The sequence below is a fragment of the Alexandromys fortis genome, unplaced genomic scaffold (genome assembly GCF_014885135.2).
Source record: "Alexandromys fortis isolate MF-2015 unplaced genomic scaffold, M_Fortis_MF-2015_v1.1 scaffold_326, whole genome shotgun sequence".
Classification (NCBI taxonomy): domain Eukaryota; kingdom Metazoa; phylum Chordata; class Mammalia; order Rodentia; family Cricetidae; genus Alexandromys; species Alexandromys fortis.
Genome location: NW_026068217.1, coordinates 266,205 through 293,615, shown reverse-complemented (window position 1 = coordinate 293,615; position 27,411 = coordinate 266,205). Strand labels below are relative to the sequence as shown.

The 27,411-nt window shown below is 43.2% G+C and overlaps 1 protein-coding gene across 2 annotated transcripts; it reads left to right on the top strand.

The window, feature by feature from the left end:
* The first annotated feature begins 1,215 nt into the window (after positions 1-1,215).
* On the top strand, positions 1,216-24,169 carry LOC126493462 (toll-like receptor 13). Of its 2 annotated transcripts, none has more exons than XM_050130479.1 (2): positions 1,216-1,343; positions 20,307-24,169. In XM_050130479.1, the coding sequence occupies exon 2, from the start codon at positions 20,386-20,388 to the stop codon at positions 23,254-23,256; it is 2,871 nt and encodes a 956-aa protein (XP_049986436.1). In that variant the 5' UTR covers positions 1,216-1,343; positions 20,307-20,385; the 3' UTR covers positions 23,257-24,169. The 2 variants fall into 2 exon arrangements, with proteins under 2 accessions (XP_049986436.1, XP_049986437.1); XM_050130480.1 differs by lacking the exon at positions 1,216-1,343 and adding an exon at positions 18,830-19,051.
* The last annotated feature ends 3,242 nt before the right edge of the window (positions 24,170-27,411 follow it).

Here is a 27,411-nt window from a genome sequence, read left to right as displayed (position 1 = left end):
TTTTTTTCAGAATTTCATACATGAATACTGTATTTATATCATTTCTACCCCTTCCCTTTACAACTTGACCTGTGTGTGCCCTGTTCCCTCCATATCTGGATCCACAGGCAGCATTAAGAGTGCAACACTACCTGACTGAAGCTTTTGAAAGCACAAAGCCCACCCTGAATGACACACTTCCTCCAACAAAGCCACACCTACTCCTCAACTAGTGCCACTCCCTGATGACTAAGCATTCAAATGTATGGGCCTGTGCTGGCCATTTTATTCAAACCACTACAATATACAACCTGTGTCATCTATTGCTCATATGTAAATATGTTTAGGACTGACCACTTGAAACTGGACAGCCTATGTGGAGGTTACCCCTGAGAAGACTTATCCTCCCTCTCTCATACCTGTTCTTGATAATGTGGACTTGAGGATTTGCTGTTTGTACTGGATGGTTTTTGTCAACCTGACACAAACCTAAACGTACATAGGAAGAAGGAATCTTAATTGAGAATTTTCTTCCCTTAACTCGACCTATTCACACAGGTCTGTGGCACATTTTCTTGATTGCTAATTGAGAAAGCCCACCATGGATGGTGCCATCCCTGGACAAGTGGGCCTGGATGTGAAATATTCCTTCATAGTCTCTGTTTCAGGTCCTACCTCCAGGTCCCTACCTTTGAGTATCTTGCCTTGGTGTTCTGTAACCTGTAAGATGAACTACCACTCTCGAGTCCCTTCTCATTAATGTTTTATCAGAGCAACAAAAAGCAAACTAAGGCAGTCTCACAAGCCTCTCATGACCACAGTTTTAGGAGAAAAGTCAAATTGTGTTCCCCCAAAATGAAGTAAATACAGAATAGAATTGCATCAATTAGGCAACAAAATGTGTGGTGGGATGATGAGTCAAGGGTCAGGAAACAGAGTCAGACATCCTGATCCCGTGATTTAGTTACCACTGGTACCTTGATGTACAGGTCTAGGTTCAGGGCAGGATGGTTCTCAATACCAGGGCTTAATCCAGCTGAACATCCCCAAAGGAGATTGATTACACAGGAAGAAACTCGGGGGAAAGTAGAGTGGGCAGAAGGTGAAATCTCCTTAGAAGATTGTTTGGTTTTGCCATACACATCAGGCAAGGTTTTGGTCTATATAAAGTACACCTCCTTATCCCCCTCCTCCACCATGTCTGGATTAAAAAAAAAAAAGAAGAAGAAGTTTGAAGAGGAAGGAAGTATCTCATGTTTTAAGAATTTGGAACAATCATCACGAGGTTTCTAAGAGTCCAGAGACAGAATGTCATTGTTTAGAGAAGATGAAGAACTGTGGCATGGGCCAGGAGCTTCTCCGAGGTATGTCGTTTTCCTTGACTTGATTCCGTTTCAGCAATATATAGCAAATGGGGATATGGCTACATACCCCAAGTTTGCCTGGAGCTCTCTAAAAGCCAATGATGCTCTTCTGCCACTGATCTGCTTCAAGGGTACTGGGATTGCAAAAATGCATCACCACTTCTGACCCAGACTTTTTTTTTTAATTCAACATAACTCACTTCATCACTCCCACCATTGGCAGTAGTAACACTTACTGCACACAGGGGGAGTGGCATTTACTTTCTTATTACAGTAACATCCTTGCTCCCTGGTGCTTACACTTTATTATTATTATTATTATTATCAAGGCAAGGTCTTATGTAGTCCAAGTGGGCTTCAAACTAGCTAGGTGTTGAAGATCACCTTGAACTTCTGCTCTTCCTATGTCCACCTCCTGAGTCCTGAGTGCTGGTCTTACAAGTATGCTCTACCATACTCAGTCTATGCAGTACTTGGGATCAAAGACAGAGCTTTGTGCTTGCTTGGCAAATACTCCACCAAATAAACTACATCCCGTAACCCATTAATCAGCAACTAAAAATTTGGCAGGCCTTGCAATACCTACTGGGCAGAATCTGCTATGCAAATTACTGTTGTGTTTGAAGTGTACTTCAATGCTTTGGATAATAAACTTTCCCAAGTACCATATGCAAATTTATCTTTTTTATTTTAATAAGCTTTAATTTTTTTTTAAACTTTCCTTTGCTTTTTTGTTTGTTTAAGACAGGGTCTCACTATATATCCCTGGCTGGCCTGGGAATGAGTACATAGACAAAAACACATCTACCTCTGCCTTCAATGCCTTCAAAGTGCTAAGATTAAAGGAATGGGCCACGGTGCCACAATAGCCCAGATTGACCAGAATTGGCTTCCTGCCCTAGTGTCCCGTGCACCTTGGTGCTAGGATTAAAAGTTCTCTCCCTCCCTCCTTCCCTCTCTCCCTCTCTCTCCTTATCTCTTCCTTTCCCCCTCCTTCTCTCCCTCTCTCCTTTATTTCTTTTTTTTTTCTCTCTCTCTCCTTTTCCTTCTCCTCAATCCCTTCCTCCATCTCACCAATTTTCTCTTTCTCGTTCTGATAGGATGCCAGGCTGGACTTGAACTTAATGTTTAGCTCAGGGTAATTTTTAACTTCTGATGCTCCTGGTGATAGAAATAAAAGTATGAGCCACTAAGCCTGGTTTGTTTGGTGCTGAGAATGGAACCCAGAACTTCACACATGCTAAGCAAACAAGCACTCTATGTTGACAGGGTTTTGCTGCATTTCAGAGGTGCCCAGCACCTCTGCTATGTGAATGGGGTAGAACAAGTATGCGTAGATCTGTTTGCACCCTCTTTGCTGAAGTGGTAAGAGTTCTGGATTGAGGTCAGGAGGCCTGAATTTGAAAGATAATCTTGCATATCATTTACTAGCTGAGTGCCAACTCATGCTACTTCTATGGACTAGATATCCTTTCCTTTTCTTCTATTATTTTCTTTTATTCTTTTTTTTTTTTTTTTGAGTTTTTTGAGACAGGATTTCTCTGTGTAGCTTTGGAGCCTCTCCTGGAACTTGCTTTATAGACCAGGCTGGTCTCAGCCTCAAAGAGATCCACCTGCCTCTGCTCCCAAGTGCTGGGAATAAAGATGTGTGCCCTGCTGCCCAGTGGACATCCCTTTTCTATAAAACTTTATGGAGGGGTTGGACAGACAGCTCAGTAGTTGAGAACATTGGTTGCTGTTTCAGAGGTCCTGAGTTCAATTCCCAGCAAACATGTGGTGGTTCACAACCATGTATAATGGAATCTGATGTCCTCTTCTGTTGTTCAGGTATACACAGAGGTAGAGCACAATATCCATAAAATAAATGAAAAAAAAACTTTATGGAGAATTATGTGGTAGGACTGTAAGCTATGAAATTCTAAGTAATTATGAGACTTTTTTCTCTGGTCAGCAAGTTGCACAGACCCATTAGATTAGAGCCCGGACTCTGGTGTACTTCCTGTAAAAATGGAGGCTCTCCTCCATTCTTACACCGATGATCAAATAATAACATTGCCAAGCAATTTACAGGTCAATAGAGTAGTATATCCCTGAGATTCCGACCTTGGAATTTGAGTCAAGAGGATTCTTGAATCCAAGAGTTTGTAGTTAGCCTGGGCCACACCGAGAGAAAAGGTGAGAGAAGGGATAGGTGAGGGTGGGGGGAAGGGAAGGAGGAATGGGAGGAGGGAGAGACAGACAGAACACTCCAAGGGCAGCAATAGAAACTTTTTTTTTTAAAAAAAAAGCATTTTATTTATTTAATTTCACGTGTATTCGTGTTTTGCTTCCATGTATGCCCATACGAAGGCGTCAGATCTCCTGGAAATGGAGTTACAGACAGTTATGAGCTGCCATATGGATACTGGGGATTGAACCAGGGTCCTCTGGAAGACCATCCAGTGCTCTTAACCACTGAGCTGTCTCCCCAGCCCCTATATACATCTTCTTAATTCCATAGAAAAAGGTTAGAATTATTATAAAAGTAGTAAAGTCTTTATAGTTTCAAAGTCATAGAAAGCTTTTATTAGAGACTAACAGGGCACTTCAAAGACACTGGGGGCCTTACTTCAAGGCACATATACCGCTTGTCAGTGTGTGTTGGAAGTTTGGAAATGAGTCAAGAAGTTCTGCTTCTTACATAATATTCCTCAGGACTTCTTCAGACATCTTTAGCTTCACACAGCTCCTAAGCCCCTGCCCATTTCAGGAATGCCTTTGATGAATGCTAGGAAAACCAATAGGGTCATGGGCCTACTCAGAAACGAAGCTCAGGAATGCTCCAGAGACAGGTTAAGCTTTGCGAAGAGAACACCCGTAGGCTTCTTTTCTGAGTTCAGCTTATCTCTTGCCTGTTTTGATGTGACTGCGGACAGGTCAAAGGCTGTTCCCTGTGGGGCCAGTCCTGCCTCTCAAACTTCAGTGCTATGAAGGGTTCAGTGTTGAGGGAAAAACTATATTTCTAAGCCTGTTGCCTGAAGGGTGTGTGTGTGTGTGTGTGTGTGTGTGTGTAAGAGAGAGAGAGACAGAGACAGAGAGGAGAGAAAGGGAAAGAGAGAGACAGAGACTCTGCTTAGCTGTGGTGAGGTTGGAAGCTTTGTGAGCATATTTTTTATCTGTAGTGAGAATAGGGTAGAGACAGAGACTCTGCTTTGCTGTGGTGTGGTTGGAAGCTTTGTGAGCAACTCCAGTTCCAGGAGATCCAATGCCCTTTTCTGGTCTCTGGGGGTACTGCATACATATAGTGCACATGATCACATGCGGCGAACTCCCTGACCAGCAGGAAAGAACAGCCACCAGACGAGGATTCTTCCCCAATCACGCTTTATTGGAGCCTCTTGGTTAAAGGGAGAGCAGGAAGCAAGGGGCCCGGAGCTCTGAGCTGCAGCTGCTTATATAGGGAGTCTGCCTAGCAACCTTTGATACTTCAACTGCTTCTCTGGAGACCCACCGGCAGGAAAGGAAACAAACATCCTTGTCAATTACAGGCCACAAGGAAGTTCCCCTGCTGGTCAGGGGAAGTGTGGGCAGCTAGATCACAACATCTCACCCTGTTTTCTGGTGGAAGTACTGCAACCTTTATTATGGGAACGAATCGTGCCTGAATTGGCCTATGCGCGCCTGTCGATGCTCCTGGCCACGGAATTGGCCCTAAGCACATATGTGAGAGGCACGGTTCCATTGCATTGCCTAATATGGAGTTATTTATCAAGCGAGGCCGGGGCCAAATGCCATCTTGTAATGGCAGCCACTCAAATCGGCTCCCAGCAATCACACATGCACATGCATACACAAATAAGATATTTTTATGGAACCCTAGAAATATTATATACAAAAAACTTTGTATCTACTGTGCCTAATGGGAATTCAGTCCTAGTCCTTGTATTTATGAGCTTGAGATCAACAATTAAACACTCAGAAATCCTCTTCCTTCTCTGCCTTGTCCTTCTCCTTCTTTTGAGAAAGGGTCTTATTATATAGCCCTGGATGGCCTGGAACTGTTGACGGAGGTTTCTGTCCCACCAGTTCCCACACCCGTTTAGTCCCAAATAAACACACAGAGGTCTATGTTAATTATAAACTGGCTGGCCTATTAGCTCAGGCTTCTTATTAACTCTTATAACTTATATTAGCCCATAATTCTTGTCTGTGAGCCATGTGGCTTGGTACCTTTTCTCAGCTAGGCAGTCTCATCTTCCTTGCTCTGTGTCTGGCTTCCTCTGTGTCTGGATGATGACTGCAGACTGACCTTTCCTCTTCCTAGCATTCTCCTGTTCTTGTCATCCCACCTCTACTTCTTGCCTGGTTTCCCTGCCTATACTTCCTGCCTGGCTACTGGCCAATTAGTGTTTTATTAAAAATAATACAAGTTCCAGGATAAAAGATCATTGTCCCACAGCATGGAACTCAGGATTTCTCCCAGAGATCCACCTTCCTTTATCTCTGGAGTGCTGAGACTAAAACCATGTGCCACCATGCCCAGTCTATATTATTTTTTTATTCTCATACCTACAACAGATTTTTTTTCCGATTTATGTGTATGCAAATACATGAATGCCTGTGTATGTGCATGCCATGGTGCATGTGTAGAAGTCAGAGTACAACATGTAGAGCCAGGTCTCTCCTTCCACCCTGTGATCCAGGAATCACATTTCTCAGGCTCGACAGGAAATTTACCTGCTGAGACCTCTCATTGGCTCAAGGCTTAGTTTTTGAAAGAATGAATTAAGAGAAAAAGCCAGAGGACACAGAAGAATGGGATAAAAAACAAACACAGTGCTGAACATGACAGCATATACCTGCAGTTCCAGTCCTTGGGGAGGCAGAGGCGGGAGGATTAGGTGTTTAAGGCACGCTCTGTTACATAGTGAGTCTGAGGCTAGCCTGGGCTACATGAGACTTTGTCTCAAGAAACAAAACTGAAAAACAAAAAAAAGAAGAAAAGAAAAAAGGAAGCAAAAAGTATAAATGCCAACTGATTTATCAATAATTTCATAACCACAATTAACTAGTACAGAGGCTTCTCTGTACAAAACACGATGAAAGTGTTACCTTAACAAGGGTGACAATGCCAGTTCTGGTTTTTGGAATTTAGAGTGCAACTTGGGTTTTCAGATGGATCTCAGCATGCTTGACATATCTCACGCTTTTAACCAGAGCTGAATGGCCACATGCCCCACATAGAAGTAGAGGAAGTCATTGATTTCATATGTCACATAACTACCCCATTCCTTGCATGATACAGTGCCAGGTGGGGTTATACTTCTTGCTAGACTCTTGCCATGGGCTGTGGTGTTCTTTGCTTTTGTATTTCTCCAGTCGTGGGTAGCATACTTCATCAAAGCCTATCACATTTCTTCCAAAATGTTTGCACTTAACAACTCTTATATTTATTTAATTCCATATGCATGTGTGTTTTGCCTACATGTATGTCTGTGTACTACACGAATGTCCATTTCCTGTGGAGGTCAAAAGAGGACATCGGATCCCCTGGAACTGAAGTTATAGATAGTTGTGAGCTATTATGTGGATGCTGGGAGCCAAACCCAGGTCCTCTGAAAGAGCAGCAAATGTTTTTGGCCATTAAGCCATCTCTCCAGCCCCCATGTCTGCACTTTTTACTACTGCTTTCCAGTAATACAAGTTACTATAAAGTAGGGTTGGCCCACTGCAGCACCCAGGGAGATACTGGTATGGCTATGGCCACATTTAGATTCTTCGTCTAGAAAAGGAGGATAACGGTCTGACACCTGTATCGTAGGGTTGGAATAACAATTGAGATCTTTCATGACAAGCACTAGAGCACAATACATGACAGTAATAGCTGTTATCTGCATGTGAAGAGCAGCTATAATAACTTATCATGCAAAGCAGCATATTGTTGTGAGCCAAAGGAGGAGCTCATTAAATGGCCCCGCTGAGCTGTAGGCATAAATCTAGATAAAATAGTCACTCTCTATATTTCTTCCTTTCCAGAACTTTCCCTTGCGAGATACCCTCATGAGGAGTTCATGCTCTAGTGAAAGGAATGTCTCTTACACATCACCTAAAAGAGTAACTGAGGTGGGCAGGGGACATGTGTGTAGAATGAGTTCACAGATGAATGCATGGGTCCAAGACAGCTTTATATTCTCATACTAATACCTCAACTGTCCTGACACTTAGTTCCCTTAAAGCCACCTTTGCTCTATCCTCTCCAAATAGAGAATCATGTTGTTCCTCTTTTTAACTCATAGACTGTCTCGTCTTTCGGCCTCATGTGTGGGAGTGACCAGGATGTTGCAATCCGCTGGATCTCTGTTAGTTCCTGTTATTTTTGTTGACCTTCTCATAATCAGTGTCTCAATTTCTTTATTAAATTGTGCATAGTCATTTTTCATATGGCATCTTCTTCTTTTGTTTGAAACATAATAGTCTGTGGGTATCATACTGGAGCTTGTCCATTCCAGACCAGCGCTCTACCACTGAGTTTTATCCCAGACCTTCTTGTTTTTAAGACTGGTCTAACAAAATTGTCCAGGCTGGCCTTGAACCTACTCTGTAGCAGGCCTTAAGTTTGTGGTCCTCCTGTGTCAACCTCCTAGTAGTTGTGACTGCAGGGCTATAAAATCAGATCCAGCAAAGATGGTCTTGCATTATCCTTAGCTTGTCTCAGGACTATGAGTTGTATTAATGGTACTGTGTTTACTGGCATTTATCATTTGTACATTTATCCTATATAATGTGTGCCAATTCCTATTTGTAGAAAGAACATCCAGGTCTGAAGTAACTGCTAAGCAAGTGTGCATACCACCACAGGGTGTTATGAGCTCTCAGGCCTTGCCACGTAGTCTCAGCATTCCTCTGCTTATAGTAGTCCAGGGCCTGCAGCAAGATTTTCATAAGATTTGAAAGTCTCTTCTAGATTTGAGATTCTCTAGTTTCTTTTTGTTTGTTGTTTGTTTGTTTAAAGACAGGATGTCACTCATAGCCCAAACTGGCCTGAAACTCACTCTGAGGACTGGCTTTGGATTTAACAATGCTCCTGCCTCAGCCTCCTGAGTGCTGCCAGGATTACAGGCCTGCATCATCATGCCTGGCTCTCTGTTGGATTTCAAGGCCAGATTGGCAGTATAGCTCAGTGGTTATACTAAGGGTTAAGGTCAGCAGGTGGCGGATCCCAGGATGGAGTAAACCACAGAACCAAGAACTCTCCATCTCTGTTAGGAAAGGAGCTGATGGTGGCAGGCATGTTGGGTACCCCTTTGTTGAAATGTCACAATCCATCTTTCTCAAGCTGGGTTTTCCAAGATCACCAAGGTGAGTCAAGGGCAGTGGTGGATTATGCTGCCTGAATCCTACTTGCACTCTTTACTTTCCCACATAAAAGCAGCTGACCCAGCCAGCTTCTAGCATGGGAAAGACACCATGCTACAAACCACATCTGCTCTGGAAGTCCCTAGTGGCTGGAATGAAGGGAATGGCTGTTTTCTAGCTCCGCTGCTATGTTGTACTACTTCTGAAAGACAAATGTTCCTGGCCTTAGTGAGATTCAGGTCTACTGCCCAGTCTACACTAGCCCTCACATCCACTGCCCAGTCTGTACTCATCCTCAGCTCTCGTAACGGGAGCAAAACTTCCTTGGTGAACCGAGCAGTGGCTTCTAGCGCTGCCCTCTGGGTTTTGCTACAATGGCCTAGGAATTTGGAGATGGCTCTCACTCCAGAGCAGTGTAAAGAGGACCTCTCAGCTCCTCCACCACACAGAACAGTGCCTCCCCTGCTGCTCTTCTGCCCATGGTGCCTTGGTTCACTTTAGTTTTCTGTGGGAAACTCTTTTTAGCATTAACATGTGTGACAGCCGTTGGCCTGTCCAGGACCTGGGTGGATCCATGCTCACGGCGAACTTTTCCAGTGAGTTAAGAGTTGTTAGTTATCGAGTCACTATTTTTCTTGACTACATTTATCTATCTGTCTGTCTGTTTAGTGTGTGTGTGTCTGTGTGTATATGCTCATGTTCATGCATCACAGCTCACGTGTGGAGGTCAGAGAGCAACCTGCCGGCATTAATTCCCTCTTTCTACCATGTAGATCCAGGGACTGAACGCAGGCCATCAGACCTGGCAGTGAGCGTTGTTAACCCATTTAGCCACCTTGCTGGCGCTATGGTTTTTGATATTTGAGACGGGTCTTCACGGAGCTCAGAGTGACCTTGATCTCAATAGGTCACTGAAATTGGCGTGAGATCTTTATCTTCCCACCTCCACCTCCCCAAGAGCTAGGATTGCAGGTGTGTGCCACTAAGCTCAGAAAGGTCATCAGTTGAGTTCCAAATGAACCGAAACAAGTGATAAAAGCATGGAACTTGAGCACACGTGGTAAATCACAAAGTAGGTATATGAAATAAACTTGTGCTGACCTCGAAGCTAAGCCTTTGTCAGGGTATGTCAGCCTAAGAATCTGCCACTGCTCTTCCTTGTTTCCAAGGGAATGTATGGACTGCAAAGTTCAGGTGCTCTCTCTGGGGTGGCCGAGAGTTTAGAGAGTGCGAGGGCCTGTGGGGTTTTAGAATCTAGACAGTGCTGCCGAGGCGTGGCAACGGGACACACCCTATGTAGGTCCACGTGAACTTGAAAGGTCAGTCCTCTAGTGGGTCTCTGTAGGGAAAAGTCAAGGGGAAAAGCCAATGTTAACATTTTCTTTTTAAAAGGATGTACCAACATTTTTCAGGGGTGGTGTCTTGCATCTTTAATCCTAGCAGTTCACAGGCAGAAGCAGACAGATCTCAGTGAGTTCTAGGCTACATAAACCCCGTCTCAAAGTGTGTGCAGGGGGGTGGCTTTTTGCAGGTTTTCCATTTTCCTCTTTCCCTCTCTACCTCTGTCCATGTCCCTCCTTCCTTCTTTCTTATGTACAGGTTTAGGCAGTCTACCATTGAGTGACATTTACAGCCTGTTGGTTTTTCTTAAAGGCGCAGTGTAGGACTTTTTTTTTTACTTAATTAATTAATTTATTTATTAAAGATTTCTGCCTCCTCCCTGCCACTGCCTCCCATTTCCCTCCCCGTCCCCCTCCCCCACTCAACTCCCCCTCCCTCATCAGCCCGAAGAGCAGTCAGGGTTCCCTGCCCTATGGGAAGTCCAAGGACCTCCCACCTCCTTCCAGGTCTAGTAAGGTGAGCATCCAAACAGCCAGTGTAGGACTTTATACAACATATCTGAGGCGGAGACTGCTTGCTTGTTTCCTGGCCGCTTTGTCCTGAATATCACACAGAAACTATATTAATTGCAACACTTAGGGGTCTTATTAACTAACTCTTATTTCTTAAATTAGCCCATTTCTATTAATCTGTGTATCGCCACAAGACTGTGGCTCACCCAGTAAGGTTCTGTTCTGGCGTCTTTCTTCTTTGGCAGCTACATGCCATCTCTTTGACTCCTACTCTCTCTGTATATCTCTGTTAGAATTTCCTGCCTGGCAGAAGGACATCCCAAATCACATGTCCAACAATAAAGCTGGGGCTGTGAATGTGCTCACTGTCTCCCATGTGTGGGAACCGGGTTCCATCTCCAGAATCAAAACAAAACGGTAAAGCGTAGTGAGCTTGTCTTCTTTGTCTATCTCCTTAGTCTCCACAACCGTCTAGGCCTCAAACCTGTCTCTTCCTGCTCACCATTCCCCTATCCTTTTATTCTCAGCCTACCCCAGATCCAGTATCTCACTCTGGCTGGTTTTCCCCTATAGGGAGAAGACTCCCCCTGGATTCTGATGCATTGCGGTTTATCTGTGATACTGTGTGTCTTAGAAGCAATCACCTGGTCACACAGGCCCTGAAAAATTGAAAACTGACAATGTTATCAATGAACATGATGTTTTGGTCATTTTGGAACATACTTAAATAGCTGAAAGTTGTCTTTCTTGGTCTTGTAGGGACACTGCCTGTTATAGCCCCAGTTCCTGCCGAACAAGGACTGACACTCATTGAGAACCTACATCATATCAAACCCCATGCTGAACAATATCATTAATGCTATTTAATTCTTTTTAAAATTTAATGTTGTATTAATTCTCTGATATTTTATATAACATATTTTGATCATATCCACCTCCACTCCTCCCAGATCCATTACACCTCCCTGAACTCCTTCCCAACTTCATATCCTCCTTTTTTTAATAAAAGAGTTATTTATTTATTAAGTATACAGTGTTCTGTCTGTATGCATGCCTGCAGGCCAGAAGAGGGTACCAGACCCCATTACAGGTAGTTGTGAGCCACCATGTGGTTGCTGGGAATTGAACTCAGGACCTTTGGAAGAACAGGTAGTGGTCTTAACCACTGAGCCATCTCTCCAGCCCCCTTCTGTTTTTTAAATATTTATTTATTTATTATGTATACAATATTCTTTCTACGTGTATGCCTACAGGCCAGAAGAGGGCACCAGACCCCATTACAGGTAGTTGTGAGCCACCATGTGGTTGCTGGGAATTGAACTCAGGACCTTTGGAAGAACAGGTAGAACCACTGAGCCATCTCTCCAGCCCCCTTCTTTTTTAAATAACTCAACAAATCCAATTTGGGCTGGCCATATATGTCTGAGAGTGGTAATTTGCTGGATTGCTGTCAACCAACCAGGAGCCATAGCCCTAAGGAAAACTGACCCTCCCTTCCCCAGATACAATCAACTGGGAATAGCTTCATAGAGTGTTAACTGGCTTCCTCTTGTGTTGGTCTTACACTGGCAGCCACAGTTGCTGAGATGATAAAAGCAGTGGTCGTGTCATAGCCAGAAGATAATTTTCACTCTGGGCCTTCCTCACCTCTGGCTCTTATACTCTTTCCATTCATCTTTCAGATGGGTTCCTGAGCCCTGTGAGGGTGTGTGTGTGTGTGTGTGTGTGTGTGTGTGTGTGATGTACATGTCCCATTTGTCTTAAACATATTTTTAAGGTTATGTATGTTGAGTCATAATGGAGATTAATTAATCTTTCACATTATTCAATAGTGTGGGAGTATATTTGGAATATGTCCTAAATCTAAACTACAAATTTGGGAGTTTGAAAGGACATTAATAGTTGTCTGCGAAATTAAGATGTACATTTTGAAAAAAGGCCATGTACATAAATGTTCATTGTAACTTCAGTCAAAACAGCCAAAGGTAGAAACAATTCAGATGTCCATCAACTGATGTGGATAAACCAGCTGTGGCATATCCACAACATGGACTCCTACACAGAAATGAAAAGAGTACAATTTGGGTCAATCTTTAAGGAATTATGTGCAATTTAAAAAATCGACTGTTTCATGATTTTGTTTGTCCTGGCTACCCAACTAGCTTACACCCGAAATAACTACACAGAAATTGTATTAATTAAATCACTGCCTGGCCCATTATCTCTAGCCTCTAATTGGCTAACTCTCACATCTTGATTTAACCCATTTCTATTAATCTGTATATCACCACGAGGCCATGGCTTACTGGGAAAGATTCAGCTGTCTTTTTCTGGTGGCTCCATGGTGATTCTCTGACTCTGCTTTTTTTCTCCCAGAATTCAGTTCTGTCTTCTCCGCTTACCTAAATTCCACCCAATCAACTAGACCAAGGCAGTTTCTTTATTCATTATCCTATGAAAGCAACACACAAACAGAAGGAACTCCTACACTAATCAACTTCTATATATCATATATTGCCTAATTCCATTTGTATAGCATTCTTAAAATTACTAGCATGGAGAAGCAGAGACCAAGTTAGAAGTTATTTGTGGAATTATAACCATCTTGTGTTTTAAAATGTGATGCTGGATATACAAACATATCTGTGTGCAATAAAATTGTATAGATCTGAGTTCATACACACAATTACAAGACCAAGGAGAGCTAATATAATCAGGAGATTACATCAGTGTCAATCTCCTGGTTGTGATACTGCACTATAAGTTTGCTTGACAGAATCATGAAAGAAAACCGGGCCAAATGTACAAACATCTGCATTAGTCCATTCCCATTACTGTAATTCAGGTGAGGGGCTTTCAGGTTTGATCTATTGGTACTGAGGCAGCACACTGTAAGAATGGATATGTGGTACAAAAAAAAAAAAAAGCTATTTTCTTGTGGTTGAAGAAAAAAAAAGAGAAAGAAAGAGGACCTGAGTTCCACTAGTCCCTTCCAGCACATGCTTCCAGTGGCCTGATAACTTCCTGCTAGGCTCTATTTGAAAAAGGTCCCACCACCTCTCCTGCAGTGCTACAACTGGGGACACAATCTTTCTTTTTTTTTTTAAATTATTTATTAAAGATTTCTGTCTCTTCCCCACCGCCGCCTCCCATTTCCCTCCCCCTCCCCCAATCAAGTCCCCCTCCCTCTTCAGCCCAAAGAGCAATCAGGGTTCCCTGCCCTGTGGGAAGTCCAAGGACCACCCCCCTCCATCCAGGTCTAGTAAGGTGAGCATCCAAACTGCCTAGGCTCCCACAAAGCCAGTACGTGCAGTAGGATCAAAAACCCATTGCCATTGTTCTTGAGATCTCAGTAGTCCTCATTGTCCGCTATGTTCAGCGAGACCGGTTTTAACCCAGGCTTTTTCAGACCCAGGCCAGCTGGCCTTGGTGAGTTCCCGATAGAACATCCCTATTGTTTTATATGGGCTTCTGAGGGACGATCAAGATTCAAGGTATAGTGGCATTTTTTGTATTGTTTCCCAATGTTGCATGGGAATCCCTATTATCTCAAAATAAAACATGTAACAAAAGAAAAAAACTAAGCTAGGGTACTGGATAGATGGTTCAGCAATTGAGAGCAGTGGCTGCTCTTCCAGGGAACACAAGTTCAATTCCTAGTAGCCACACCATAGCTCACAACCTTCTGTAGCTTCCATTGCAAGCACTTACATGGTGCACACATACATGAAAAGAAAACACTCATACACATAAAAATAAAACCCTTTTTTTTTTAAAAAAATAAGAAGTATGCTAGGGGGCTAGGGAGGTGACAAGTCATGAGGTCCTGAGTTCAGATCCCCAGAGCTCACATGAAATGCTAGGCACAGTTAGGGGACAAAGACAGAAGGATCCCTGAAACTGGAAAGACACCAGAGATCAACCTCTGGCCTCCACACACACATACATATATGTGCACAGGCACTCACTCATGTACACACACTCACACAAACAAGTACATACACCACACACACAAAACACATACAAAATAACAACAAAAACTCAGAATAACAAGTTATTGGGGTTTCTTTGCCACTCAATTAAAATTTCCTAACCTGAGAGGAGATTTTGAGGCTTTAAGAGAAACAGAGTCCAAATAACTGAAATGTGGTTACAGATTGTAGGTTCAGTCTCTTCTCTGCAAACAGTGCAGGGAATATTTTTTTAAAGCCTTGGTTGAGCCTCTGAAAGGCTCCCTTGGCTTTGCAGTTTCTGCAGTGGGAGCTCTCCTCATCAGAGCTGCAGTTTCCTTAGCTGGTCTCTGGAGCCTGGAGAAGCAAGCTCCTCCCTTTCCTGTGTTGATTTGACAAGCAGGTTCAGAAGCTTATTGAATCTAAAAGTAGTTGCATCTCAGTGGGGAGCAGGAAAGACTGGCTGTCTAAAGGCCAGTGCATAGCAAAGACAGAAACAGTAGCTTGGCAAGCTGATAAGGACTGAGCAGAATCAAGAATAGAATCTGCAGGCTGAGACACAAGACACCTGCCTATCTGTTTCCACTGTGAATGAGCTCCTACATATGTTTTGTACTTGCTCATTCTTCCCCATTTCTCATGTATTTATTTTGCTCCTTAATTGACTAGTGGGGACCAAATCCCAAGTGTTTAGAGAATTGAAACTTTAACTTTCTGCAGTAGCTTTGTACTGGCTTGCATCCACTCATTTAAAGACACACACACACACAATTTCTTTGTTTTGTGTGTGAAGGGGTGGAGATGTTGAGTGTGTGCATGCCATGCTGTGTCCGTGAAGGTGAGGTCAGCTTGGAGGTGACAACTGTCTTACCATGTAGGTCCCAGGCTATCAGGCTTTGCGGAAAGCACCTCTACCTACTGAGACATATTGACACCCATTTTTCAGGGGGTTTCTAATTTCTCTCTGTAGCTCTGGTTGTCATGGAACTAGCTCTGTAGACCAGACTGGCCTCGGACTCACAGAGATCTGCCTGTCTCTGCCTCCTGAGTGCTGGGATTAAAGGCGTGCGCCATCACCACCTGGCACAACGCAACCAGGCTGGCCTTAACCTCATCATTTTCTTGCTTCCATCTCCTCAGTGCTGGGATTATACATGTGTTTCACTATTTCCAACTTCACAGTTTTTGTTTGCTTGGTTTTTGAAAAGGGGGCTCATGTAGCCCAGGCTCTCAAACTTGACATATTGCTGAAAGATTAACCTTCAACTCCCAATCTTCCAGCTTCTACCTTCCAAGTGCTGGGATTCTAGGCATAATTACCACATCCTGCTCACCCACTTTCTCTTCCAGATACTTGAGTTTTTGTTTGTTTTACTTGGGTTCAGGTACGTTTAGTGCAGCATGTAGTCCTAGCTGAAAGATAAGTGTTAGGCTTGGGGGTTTGTAAACAAAGACATACAACATTATAAACCATTGACTTTTTTTTTAAATATAATTAAACCATTGACTTTTGTTTCTCAGATCTTTCTTGAGGTCTCCCTAGTGCTCAGATTATAGGCGTGTATGACTGCACTAAGCATCCTTGCCTTATTAATGTCACAACTGGAAGGGGTTAGTTCTCTGCCTTGTTCTTTCAAGAGTCCCTGGCATCAAACCATTGTGGTGAGTGAGCCTGTAAAATGCAGCTGCAAGAGTCAGCAAATAAAGACACTTGCTGCCAAACCTGAGACAACTGGAGTTTAAATTAATCCCTGGGACCCAAATGATGAGAAGAGAGAAACAAACCCCCACATTGTCTTCTGACCTCGACATTCGAGCTGTTGTGCACTTGTCCACACAAAACACACACACACACACACACACACACACTCAAATGTAATGTTATTTTTAAAATCCAGCTGAAAGAGCAGTGCCTTTGAAGGTTGGCTTGCTCCCTGCCTCTCTCTTCTGTGTGCTGGGATCTCACCTGCCAAGCCTGCTGAAGGCAGTTCCACACCTTTAAAAATTCTCTTTGTATGGCTGTCAGGCCCCAGCTTCCTGTTCAGACTTTTGCTCCTTGTCTGCTCCTTGTCTCCTCCACCAGCCCTGCCCCAGGACAACTTCACTGATGATGTTCCCCTCTCTGTCCCTTGAAGCATGGGATAGTTACATGTTTAGAAAGTTTTTCATGTTTGCCTTCAGACTTCTTCATGGCTAGTGCCCTTCATTTACTGTATTTTTGTAGCAAACTCTGGTAGATTTGAAAGCATATATCACTGTCCTTCGTCTTCTCTGAGAACAAAGAGCACATTAATCTAGCAATGTCATCTTGCCCCACCCAGTTTCCTCTAGCCACATTACGCAATGTGGATTTACTATTTCTTCCTCTTCCTTCTCCATTTCTCCCACCTCTCCTCCCTCCCCTCTCCTCTATTGCCCTCTGTGCTTCTTTCCTATATTTTCTTCTTTCCCTTTTTCATTCTTTCTGAGTTGCACAGTTGGGTCTCAGGTTCCTCAGCCAAGTTGTTATCCCACCTCAGCTCCTGAGTGCTGGGACTATATGCATGGATACCATGCCCAGAAAGTTCTTTTGCTGTAGGAGAATCTTGGGACCCAAACTCAGGGTCTTGTGCTCTAACACCTGTCTCTATCCCCATCTTTCCTTTTCTAGTATTAACTTTTATAGATCTCTCTTTTCTGTTTCATTCTTGTGCATTGAGATGGAGTAATAAAAAAAATGCTGTGGCTCCCTGAGTGGCTGCAGGGAGCAGAGGGCCATGAGACCACGCTGCAGGTCTCTGAGCGGGGGCAGGCAGCAGGCCCCAGAGCAGCCAGTCCCAGGCAAGGCACATATGGCACAGGTCCCACACTGCAGGCGGCTGGTCCCAGGCAGGAAACCATGTGGTGGGGCAAGAGACAGAGACATGGATTGCCACGCCATGCAGAGTGAGGTTGGTTATTTATTTAGTGGGTTATGGAGGGGGAAAGAAGGGAGAAGAACAGAGAGAGAGAGAAAGAGAGAAAGAAAGAGAGAGAGGAGAGAGAGGAGAGAGAGAAAGGAGAGACATAAGCTGCCTTTTCTTTTCTTTTCTTTTTTTTTTTCGAGACAGGGTTTCTCTGTGGTTTTGGAGCCTGTCCTGGAACTAGCTCTTGTATAATAAGCTGCCTTTTTGAGAGGGAGATGGAATAAGAAGAGACCCAGACTGCAAGCAGGAAGATCTGCCTGCCTCAGTGGATGGGGGTTGGGGTGGGGGTGGGAGTGGGAGGGTGTGGTGTGGCTTGTCTCTTAAAGGGACAGAACAGATCATTACAGGCATAGTGGTGCATGCCTTTAATTCCATCACTCAGAAGACTGAGACAGGAGAACTACCACAGTGCAGCCTGGGGTGCATAGTGAGTTCCAGAGTGGGACATTTTTCTCAACAACTACAATGACAAAAAGCCATAAACCTCTGCTCCCTGTCACTGAGTTAATTTATTCATCTCAGTTGTAGTGCCTGTCCTGTAGTCCAAGGATTCTGGCACCCTTTCGATGTAAACAGCCATCCTCCCCTTCCCCAACTTAGAAATTGAGGAATAAGAAGGCATTTTCTTGTCTTGACATTTGTCACGAACTGTGACAAATAATAATTAATAGGAAGCTTATAGATGTCATCTCACTCACAAGAGGACGTGCTCTGTCAGTGCTGTAACTTACTCAATACGGTATTTGAAGCTGTGATCACATCTGGAAATCAAATAGAAAGGCATAGAAAATGAGTGAATTCAAAACAGAAAGGTATAATTTCAATTACTTGCAGAAGGCATAATATTAACAGATAAAACTACACTGGTTATACTGGAGAGCACCTTTAACCCCAGCCCTTGGGAGGCAGAGGTAGGCAAGACCCCTGTGAGCTTGAGTTTAAGGCTGAGCTGGCCTACATAGTGAGTCCTAGGACAACTAGAGCTACCTAGTAAGACCTTGTCTTAGAAAAAAAGCAAAAATAAACAACGACAACAAAAACTAAACTAACTAATGATAACCCCTAATATAACAAACACTCCCATTTTAAAAACAAATAAGGGAATTCAGCTTGTTATCTTTGTGATCAACACCAACAAAAATTTTGATACCCTTGCTATATCAAACTAGAAAATAAGAAGAAATCGAGTCCTCAAAATAACATGATCTAAATACTTCCAGGAGACAGGCAGAAAACAGCATCTCACGGAGCCTATTTTCATGTTGTCCAGGAAAATGTGGGAATGGTGCCACCCACTTTTAGGCCGGGTTTTCTCACATCAATTAATATACTTAAATCAACCCCTACAGACAGCTCCCAGATTAATCTCATCAAGACAATCCCTCCCCAAGACTTAACTTACTCGATTCTATATTCTTTCAGGTTGACAATTAAAACTAACCACCATACCATATGATTACTGATTTTTTTCTGTCAACAAAGGAGTTCGTAGACAATGTTAAATTATAGATGGCAGGAGATATTGATATTAACAAAGGATTGATATACAAAGACTATACAAGAGTGTTCACAAAACATCAAAAAGAAAAGAAAAAAGAAAGAAACTGAAGAATGGAGATAAACAAGTAAGTCACTGGGGAAAAAAGCTACCAAATATATAGACAGAGTCTCCAAATCATAAATACTCAGATATCGTGTTCCTGCCCTTCACTAGTCAGGGCATCTTGCTCAAATTATGTCAAGTTATCTCAGTGTTCTTCTTCCTCATGCCCAATGTTTCTGCCCACCTCCATCCCTCCCCTCCTTTTGATCCTTCAGTCCAGCTCAAGTACAAAACTTTACCAACTCACTTCTCCCTCTATCAAATGCAAATTGTGGTGAAATCATTGATCATATGGCCTCATTCACATTGAGGCAGAAGTGACTTGTGTCATATATGGCATTCCGTTTTCCCAGCCCATCTAATGCATCAGTAGTGATGGCATTTCAGGTATCAGCCTACAAATGGGGGGGGGGCTTCTTGATTAACATAAATTAAATGACACATAACGTTGCCTCCTTTGGTTCTTGTTATGCACAAATTCGCAAAGTCCCACAAAAACCAACAAGGAGACCGAGTCCTGTACGTAAAAGCAAAGAGCCTTTATTTTATGTAAGTTTGCAAACTCTGTCTCTCTGCACGTCCAACATATTGAAATAAATGGAGAGCCCCAAGCTCAGTTAGAGTTGGGTTTTTATAGTAGTAAAGGTGAGGTTGAGGGGTTTCTGAGGTTCAGGACCCCTGATTGGCTGCATTTGTCTAGGAGTGTCCTGGTGAGTGTGTGCTAGCAGGTGATCCTATCTACAGTGATTGGAACGTTAGGCATTTCCTTTGAATGGTCTGTTCTTGGCTGGTACTTGGGTAATCTCAGTTTGTGGTTCTTCCAGCAACCAGAATTGCTTCAGGGTAAACTACTTATCGGTGGTTAAGTCCTATACTGGCAGGTGATAATGGTTGGAAGTAAAGAACTTCTTTGGGCAATCTGTTCGTTTTTAGCATAACATGGCTGGCTCCTACAGTTCTGTGTCCTGAAATTTTTGCTTGCTAAAAAAGAGCAGTCACCTTTTTTGATAACAGACAGGGTTCTGGAAGGGAGTTTTGAAAGTTAATGTTGGGCCGGGTGATGGTAGCACATGCCTTTAATCTCAGCACTCAGGCAGAGGCAGACAGATCTCCAAAGCAAATTCCAATGCAGCCAGAGCTGTTACACAGAGAAACCCTACCTCAGAAAAAAGAAAAAAATGATGCTGGGATTTACCTTTTTGTTTCCTTGAAGCAAACTATAAAATACTTATTAGGGAAGAGAAATTTAAACTAAAAACCTTTGTTTTTCTTTTCAGGAAAGTTCCTATGTAAAGAGCATGCCTTCTAACATGAGAATCGCCTATGTGACGGGATTTTTTTTCTGTTGTAACCTGGATGCCTGGGGCAGTCAAGATGAGTTGGGGCAGCTATGCACTTTCTCTCCAACTTCTGGTCATGTTAATAGGGCTTTCTCTGCTGTCTCTGGTAGAGACATATGGGTTCAATAAGTGCACACAGTATGAATTTGATATTCGCCATGTGTTCTGCATTCGGAAGAAGATCACTAACTTGACAGATGCCATTAGTGACATACCTAGATATACTACTCACCTCAACCTGACAGAGAACTACATTCAAGTCCTTCCTCCCCAGAGTTTCACTAATCTGTCTGCTCTGGTGGACCTGAGACTAGAGTGGAATTTAATTTGGAAAATCGATGAAGGTGCCTTTAGGGGACTTGAAAATTTGACCCTTCTAAATTTAGTGGAAAATAAGATTCAAAGTGTGAATAAGTCCTTTGAGGGCCTACCCAATCTGGAGACCTTGCTCCTGAGCCACAATCAGATTACCCATATTCACAAAAGAGCCTTTACTCCTCTTGTCAAGTTGAAATATTTGAGCCTCTCGCGAAACAGCATTACCGATCTTTCTGTTATCCTTGAAGCAGTCCAGTATCTTCCGTGCCTGGAGCATCTTGATCTTACTAACAACAGCATCATCTACTTGGACCACAGCCCTAAGGCACTGACTTCTCTGATCCACCTGAGTTTTCAGGGGAACAAACTAATGGAGTTAAATTTCTCTGCTTTGTCATTGCCTAACCTAACCACGCTAAGTGCTTCCCAGAATGGCCACGGAGTCATTCAGAATGTGTATCTGGAAACTCTGCCCCAGCTTAGGAGCTTGAATCTGAGTGGAACATTGGTGAAATTGGAGATGCTTTCAGCCAAACACCTACAGAATGTAAGGGTTATGGACCTCAGTAACCGGGAGCTTAGACATGGTCACTTAAATGTGGAAACTGTTTGTCACCTCCTCAAAAACCTACCCAGGTTAGAGGCCCTGGTTTTTCAGAAGAATGCCACCAATGCAGAGGGCATTAAGCATCTGGCAAAGTGTACCAGGCTTTTGTTTCTTGACCTGGGCCAAAACAGTGACTTGGTTCATCTCAATGACAGTGAGTTTGATGCTCTGCCCAGTCTCCAAAGACTGAATCTGAACAAGTGCCAGCTTTCCTTCATCAGCAACAGGACCTGGGGTTCCCTGCAGAACTTGAGCATCCTAGATCTGAGCCACAACAAGCTTAAAGGTTTTCCAGATTTTGCCTTTTCACCCTTGAAGGGCTTGAAGTCTCTCTTTCTCGGAAAAAACCCCATCACAGAACTCAATAACCTGGCCTTCAGTGGGCTATTTTCACTGAAGGAGCTCAATTTAGCTAGGTGCTGGATAGTAACAATTGATAGGCATTCCTTTACTCAGCTTCCAAATCTAGAGTTCCTAGATCTTGAGGCCAACAATATCCGGACTCTCAACCATGGAACCTTCCAATGTTTGAAAAAACTCAATGTTTTGATTCTCTCCCACAACCGCCTGGAAATTATAGAGCCGCATGCATTCTCTGGTCTCACTTGTCTCCATCACCTTGACCTAATGTACAATAGCTTGTCATATTTTCAGGAACACGTTTTCTCCGGCCTGGAAAATCTTCAGGTTTTGAAACTTGGTTTTAATAGCATCAAATATGAAACTACTATGACCCTTCAACATCCTCCATTTATGAAGCTCAAATCTTTGAAAGAGCTCAACCTAGAAGGACAAAGAAATGGGATTCAGGTTGTTCCGAAGAACCTTTTCCAAGGGCTGAGTAGCTTGCAGGAGTTACTCCTAGGAAAAAACCCCTCCGTATTCCTGGACCACTACCAATTTGACCCTCTGATTAATCTCACAAAGCTGGATATCTCAGGAACAAAAGGTGGAGATCGAAGTCTCTATTTAAATGCCTCCTTATTCAAAAAACTCAAAAGGCTAAAGCTCCTGCGCCTTGAAAATAACAACTTAGATTCATTGATTCCTGGCCTGTTCTCCAGTTTACAGAGCCTACAGATCTTATCTTTAAGATTCAACAACTTGAAGGTCATTAATCAAAGTCATCTGGAGAATCTGACATCATTGGTGTTTTTTGATGTCTATGGGAACAAACTTCAGTGCAACTGTGACAACATGTGGTTCAAGAACTGGTCAATGAACACAGGGGAGGTCCACATCCCCTTCCTCCGGAGCTACCCTTGTCAGCAGCCAGACAGCCAGAGTTTGCTTATAGATTTTGATGATGCCATGTGTAATTTTGACTTTGGAAAGGTCTATTTTTTCTGTTCCTTCACGATGGTCCTCACTACCATGGTCTTCTCTTGGTTCAGTGCCAAGATGATTTCATCTCTGTGGTATTGTTTGTATATATGTAGGGCTTGGTACCTCACTAAATGGCACAAAACAGAAAAGAAGTTCTTGTATGATGCATTTGTCTCTTTCTCAGCCACTGATGAGGACTGGGTATATAAAGAGCTTGTTCCAGCCCTGGAAGAAGGCAACCAAACTACCTTTAAGCTTTGTCTTCACCACCGGGACTTTGAACCCGGCATTGACATCTTTGAGAACATCCAGAACGCAATTAACACAAGCCGAAAAACTTTATGTGTGGTCAGTAACCAATACCTGCATAGTGAATGGTGCCGACTTGAAGTCCAGCTGGCCACCATGAAGATGTTCTATGAGCACAAGGATGTCATTATCTTGATCTTCCTTGAAGAGATTCCTAATTATAAGCTGTCGAGCTACCACCGACTAAGGAAACTCGTAAACAGACAGACATTTATCACTTGGCCAGACAGTGCTCACCAGCAACCACTCTTCTGGGCCCGCATTAGAAATGCATTGGGCAACGAGACTGTGGAGAAAGAAAATACACATCTAATTGTTGTTGAGTGACTGAAAGTCTTACAACCCCAAATCCTGCTGCATAATGTTGCCCAAAATACATGTAAGCTGAGTGTGTCAAAACGAACCCATTCTTCAGGAGCAAAGGCAGGGCTTGCTTATAACTGTAAGACCTGGGACCATTTGGGTAGTGTTCATCAGGGAAGTAGGAGAGTACAGGAGCAGGGTCCCACTGTTATGGGATTGGGAAGCGGGAAGAAATTCCTGTTCTATTAAGGAGAAGACTTGGAACAGCAGTCACCTGAAATTCTGGGGAACAAAAAGGTCTTATGTGTCTTGACATCGTTGTTCAAATATTTTCTCCAAAGAAGTTCCTGTCAAGAGAGACTGTATTTGTGTACCAGCTTCCTCCCAGATTAGAACCTTCCATCTTGCAGGGAAGCTTCCTAAAACGGATGTTTACAGGGAGCTAAAACAACAGGATGTTCTAGGGGGAGATTAAAATATTCCATCCTGCAGGAAAGCTTAAACAGTAAAGCCTGCTGAGAGATACCCTTAGGCAAGCCTAGCTGCCTGGCACAAGCAGGGAGCAGCTGAGCTGCCAGGAAGGGGCTCAGAGCAACTGAGCCACCAGGAAAGGACACTCTCCATCCTGTTCAGCTGTCTGCAAGTTGTGCAGTACGCTCTAGGTTTCCAGCTTTTGTGAAGTGCCATCCAAGCCTGGGTGGACTTTGGTGATGCAGCTGTTTTATAGTCATTTCTGCTCCTGTAAATAACCCCTCACTCATGCTCTTGTAAATACGCCTAATAAAGCTCATTGGCTGACAAAGTTGGACCTTGGTGGTAGCTGTACTTTGGTATGTGGTCAGTTCCCTAGCTGGAATGAGGAGACAACTGTTCGTTTCTCCCAGGAACAGAGTCACATAACAACACTACTGCTAAGAACCCATACCAACAGAACCAACAAAACAAAGACAGCACAACAACAAAGAACCACATTAAAACAAAAAGTAAAATAAGGGGAAGAAAGAAATTGCCTCCTACACGACTCTGGTTTGTGACTGATGTCTTAGACACACAGCAATAGGAGTTTTTAAATCTATAGGGTTTTTTTTTTTTTTTTTTTTTTTTTTAAGGATGGCATTTCTCTGTGTGTTGCTCTGGCTGTCCTGGAACTCACTTGTAGACCAGACTAGCCTTGAACTCACAGAGATCCGCTTGCCTCTGCCTCCCAAGTGCTGGGATTAAAGGTGAGTACCACCACTGACAGGATCCTCAAATCTATCTTAAGATGTCTTTAGATGGCATTTCTATGAAGTCTGTTTTGCCCAACTAGCTTGGATGATATCTTCTGTAAGTCTTACTTATGTAGTTCATCAAACCCTCTTCTTAAATCGGTAGATCTAGATCTATACAAGCATTCTCCTAAGCTCTTGTGCTCTGAGTTGGAGGAAAAACTGACTTATGGACTCTCATGACATCAGAAATTGTAAAGGGAACAACACAGATTCTAGTCCCCAGTATTTTTATACATAAATAAAAATGGGGAACATTTTGAACAGTGTTGATTACCAATAATGTGTCCACTGTCCAAAATGGACCCTGGAACCTGCAACTATGCTGCTTCTGGACAATGCTGAGCAACGTAATTTTTTGCTGAAACTGGCCACACCCATTCCTTCCTGATATTGTCTCCTCCTTGGGGTGGAGTGACTCTTGAGTAATGGAAGGGACGTGCAAAGCTGTGTTCCTCTGCTGGTCTTGCGCAATCTTCACCTGTCTAGTTGGTCTGGTGACTGCTCGCTTGCTTCCCCCACCCTGTGCTTGCTCTCCTCTCTGCTGTCCCTGCATGGCCGACAGAAGAGAGGTGGTGTTCAAACAACCTCAGCAGACATCAGAACAGGTTCTTCTGGATGGAGAGAGCTCTGTTGTCTTCTCATTCTTACGGTTTCTTCTCACGCTTACTGATTCCTTCACAGTAGGGAAAGCAAGGCATAGGCTAAGATCTAACATAACTAACATGCCACATTTATCTTAATGAAACTAACTTATCTCACAGAAGACGAAAATGACGAAGCTCACTGGGCAGCACACTGGTCAACGGCCTAAGAGTCCTTGAGACTATGTGACGCAAGGCTTTCCATGCTGTGAAGACGGTGATGGCTGAGAGGTAACAGGAGAGTGTACTTAGGTGCATGGAAGTCTAGTCTTTTATGACAGAAAGGTAAATGATTAACTACTCAGACTGATTAAGTTTTGGAGACGATGAGATAGGTGTTTTCTAGGAAATGTATGAACAGTATGTTTGCTCTTGTGCTGCGGAGACTGGGAGATCCTGTGTAAAGTAGAAATGTTGCTGGGCACGGCAGTGCTTGCCTTGAATCTGAGGGTTCTGGAAGCAGAGGCTGGCTTATCTCTGTGAGTCCAAGGCCAGGCTGGGTTGTGTAGTGAGTTGAAGGTGTTCATAATTTCAAGATTTAGATCAAGAAACATTCAACCAAGCACAAGGACTTTCAGGGTTTGGGGCCTCGTGTGAGGGCATCAGTCATGTGTCCATGGAGGAGGTATTGCTTGCTACTATCAGCTAGAATTATATCAGCTTCACCCCCACAAGATCAGTCTCCAGAGAGGAAATCGGTGGGGCTTAGCCCAAAGCTTCTAAGAACCACTTTGGTAAAGCGGTAGACAGTTGTTGCAACCCAATGGTCCTGCACCCTTGAAGCAATCTGAGAAGTGGACTGTGGTTGACATTGAAAAAGCAGTAGGGGCTGGAGAAGTGGGTGGGTAGGTAAGATCACTTGTTCCTCTTTAAGTGGACAGGGATTTGGTTCCCAGTCCCCACATGGTGGCTCAGAGCCATCTATAACTCCACTTTCAGGGAATATGACCCCCCTCCTCTTCCGGCCTCTGAGGGAACTGCATGCACATGGTACATAGACATACATTCAGGTAAAACCCATACATATAAAATCAAAAGAAATAAGTCTGAAATGTAAGAAAAATGTGAGGACAATCAAGACGGATCAGCAGGCAAGAGCACTTGCCTCAAAATATAATTACCCGTGTTTGATCCTTGGAGCCCCCATGGAGACGGGAGGAGGGAACTGACTCTACAAAGTCTCTCTCTGTGACTCTGTCTCTTACCCACATACAATGATGACAATGATGATAATGATGATGAATTGAATGAAAGAAATACTGTTTGGTGCCATCACTGATAAACTGGTACTGTCGTCACATTTGTTTGGGGCTTGGGAGGGATGGCACTGTAGTTCAAGGCATATTCATTGATTTCACAGGGGTTTGCATTATGTGTTGTTATGTGTTAAATATTAACTAGCTAGCCAGGACACAAGAAAATTCATTTCCTAGATGAAATTACTAGAGCTCCAAGCACTTTTTAATTTTTAATAAAAGCATTGGGCTCTCTCTTTATCAAAGACGTTTGAAAATCTTTATATAATTTCTCTTTTTAACAAGTCTGAAGTAGAAAGTCTTATAGCAGAAAAAATTAAACTATAAAAACAAACACCATCCTTCTTCTAAAGATGGAAATATATTACGCTTTAATTGATTTTGAATAACTGAAATGTTCTTCCTTATGAATGCTGAAAAGAGGGTCCGAGACTTCTCCATTGGGAAATGAATCTGAGGCCTACCTGTGTGGTTCTTAAGCTTTTCCTAACCACAATTTCAAGGTCAGTTTTGTATTCATGAAAAGGGGGTAATGTTTCCACCTCCTCATTGATTATGTATTGTTGTGAGGTCTCCACCTGAGAATACTGCCAAGAGAAAGTCTTTATTAGTCAGCCAATGACCACATTTGTATTTGGGATCCCAGTGTAGTTCCAAGCTTTTCTCTGGTTGAGTTTTTAAGCACAAAACTATGTCCTAGGTTGACTTATGCTGTGGGTCAATGGTCTTTTATCCTGCCACCTATATTATTTTTAATAAAGTGCTGATTGGCCAGTAGCCAGGCAGGAAGTAGAGATGGGGTAATGACAATTCTGGGAAGAGGGAAGTTTGAGTCTGCAGTCTTGACCCAGATGCAGAGGAAGCAAGATGTGATTGCCATGCCACATGCTACATGGCTAACATAGACAAGAATAATGGGCTAGTGTAAGTTATAAGAATTAATTAATAAGAAGCCTGAGCTACTTGGCCAAGCAGTTTTTTTTTAAAGATTTATTTATTTATTGTGTACAC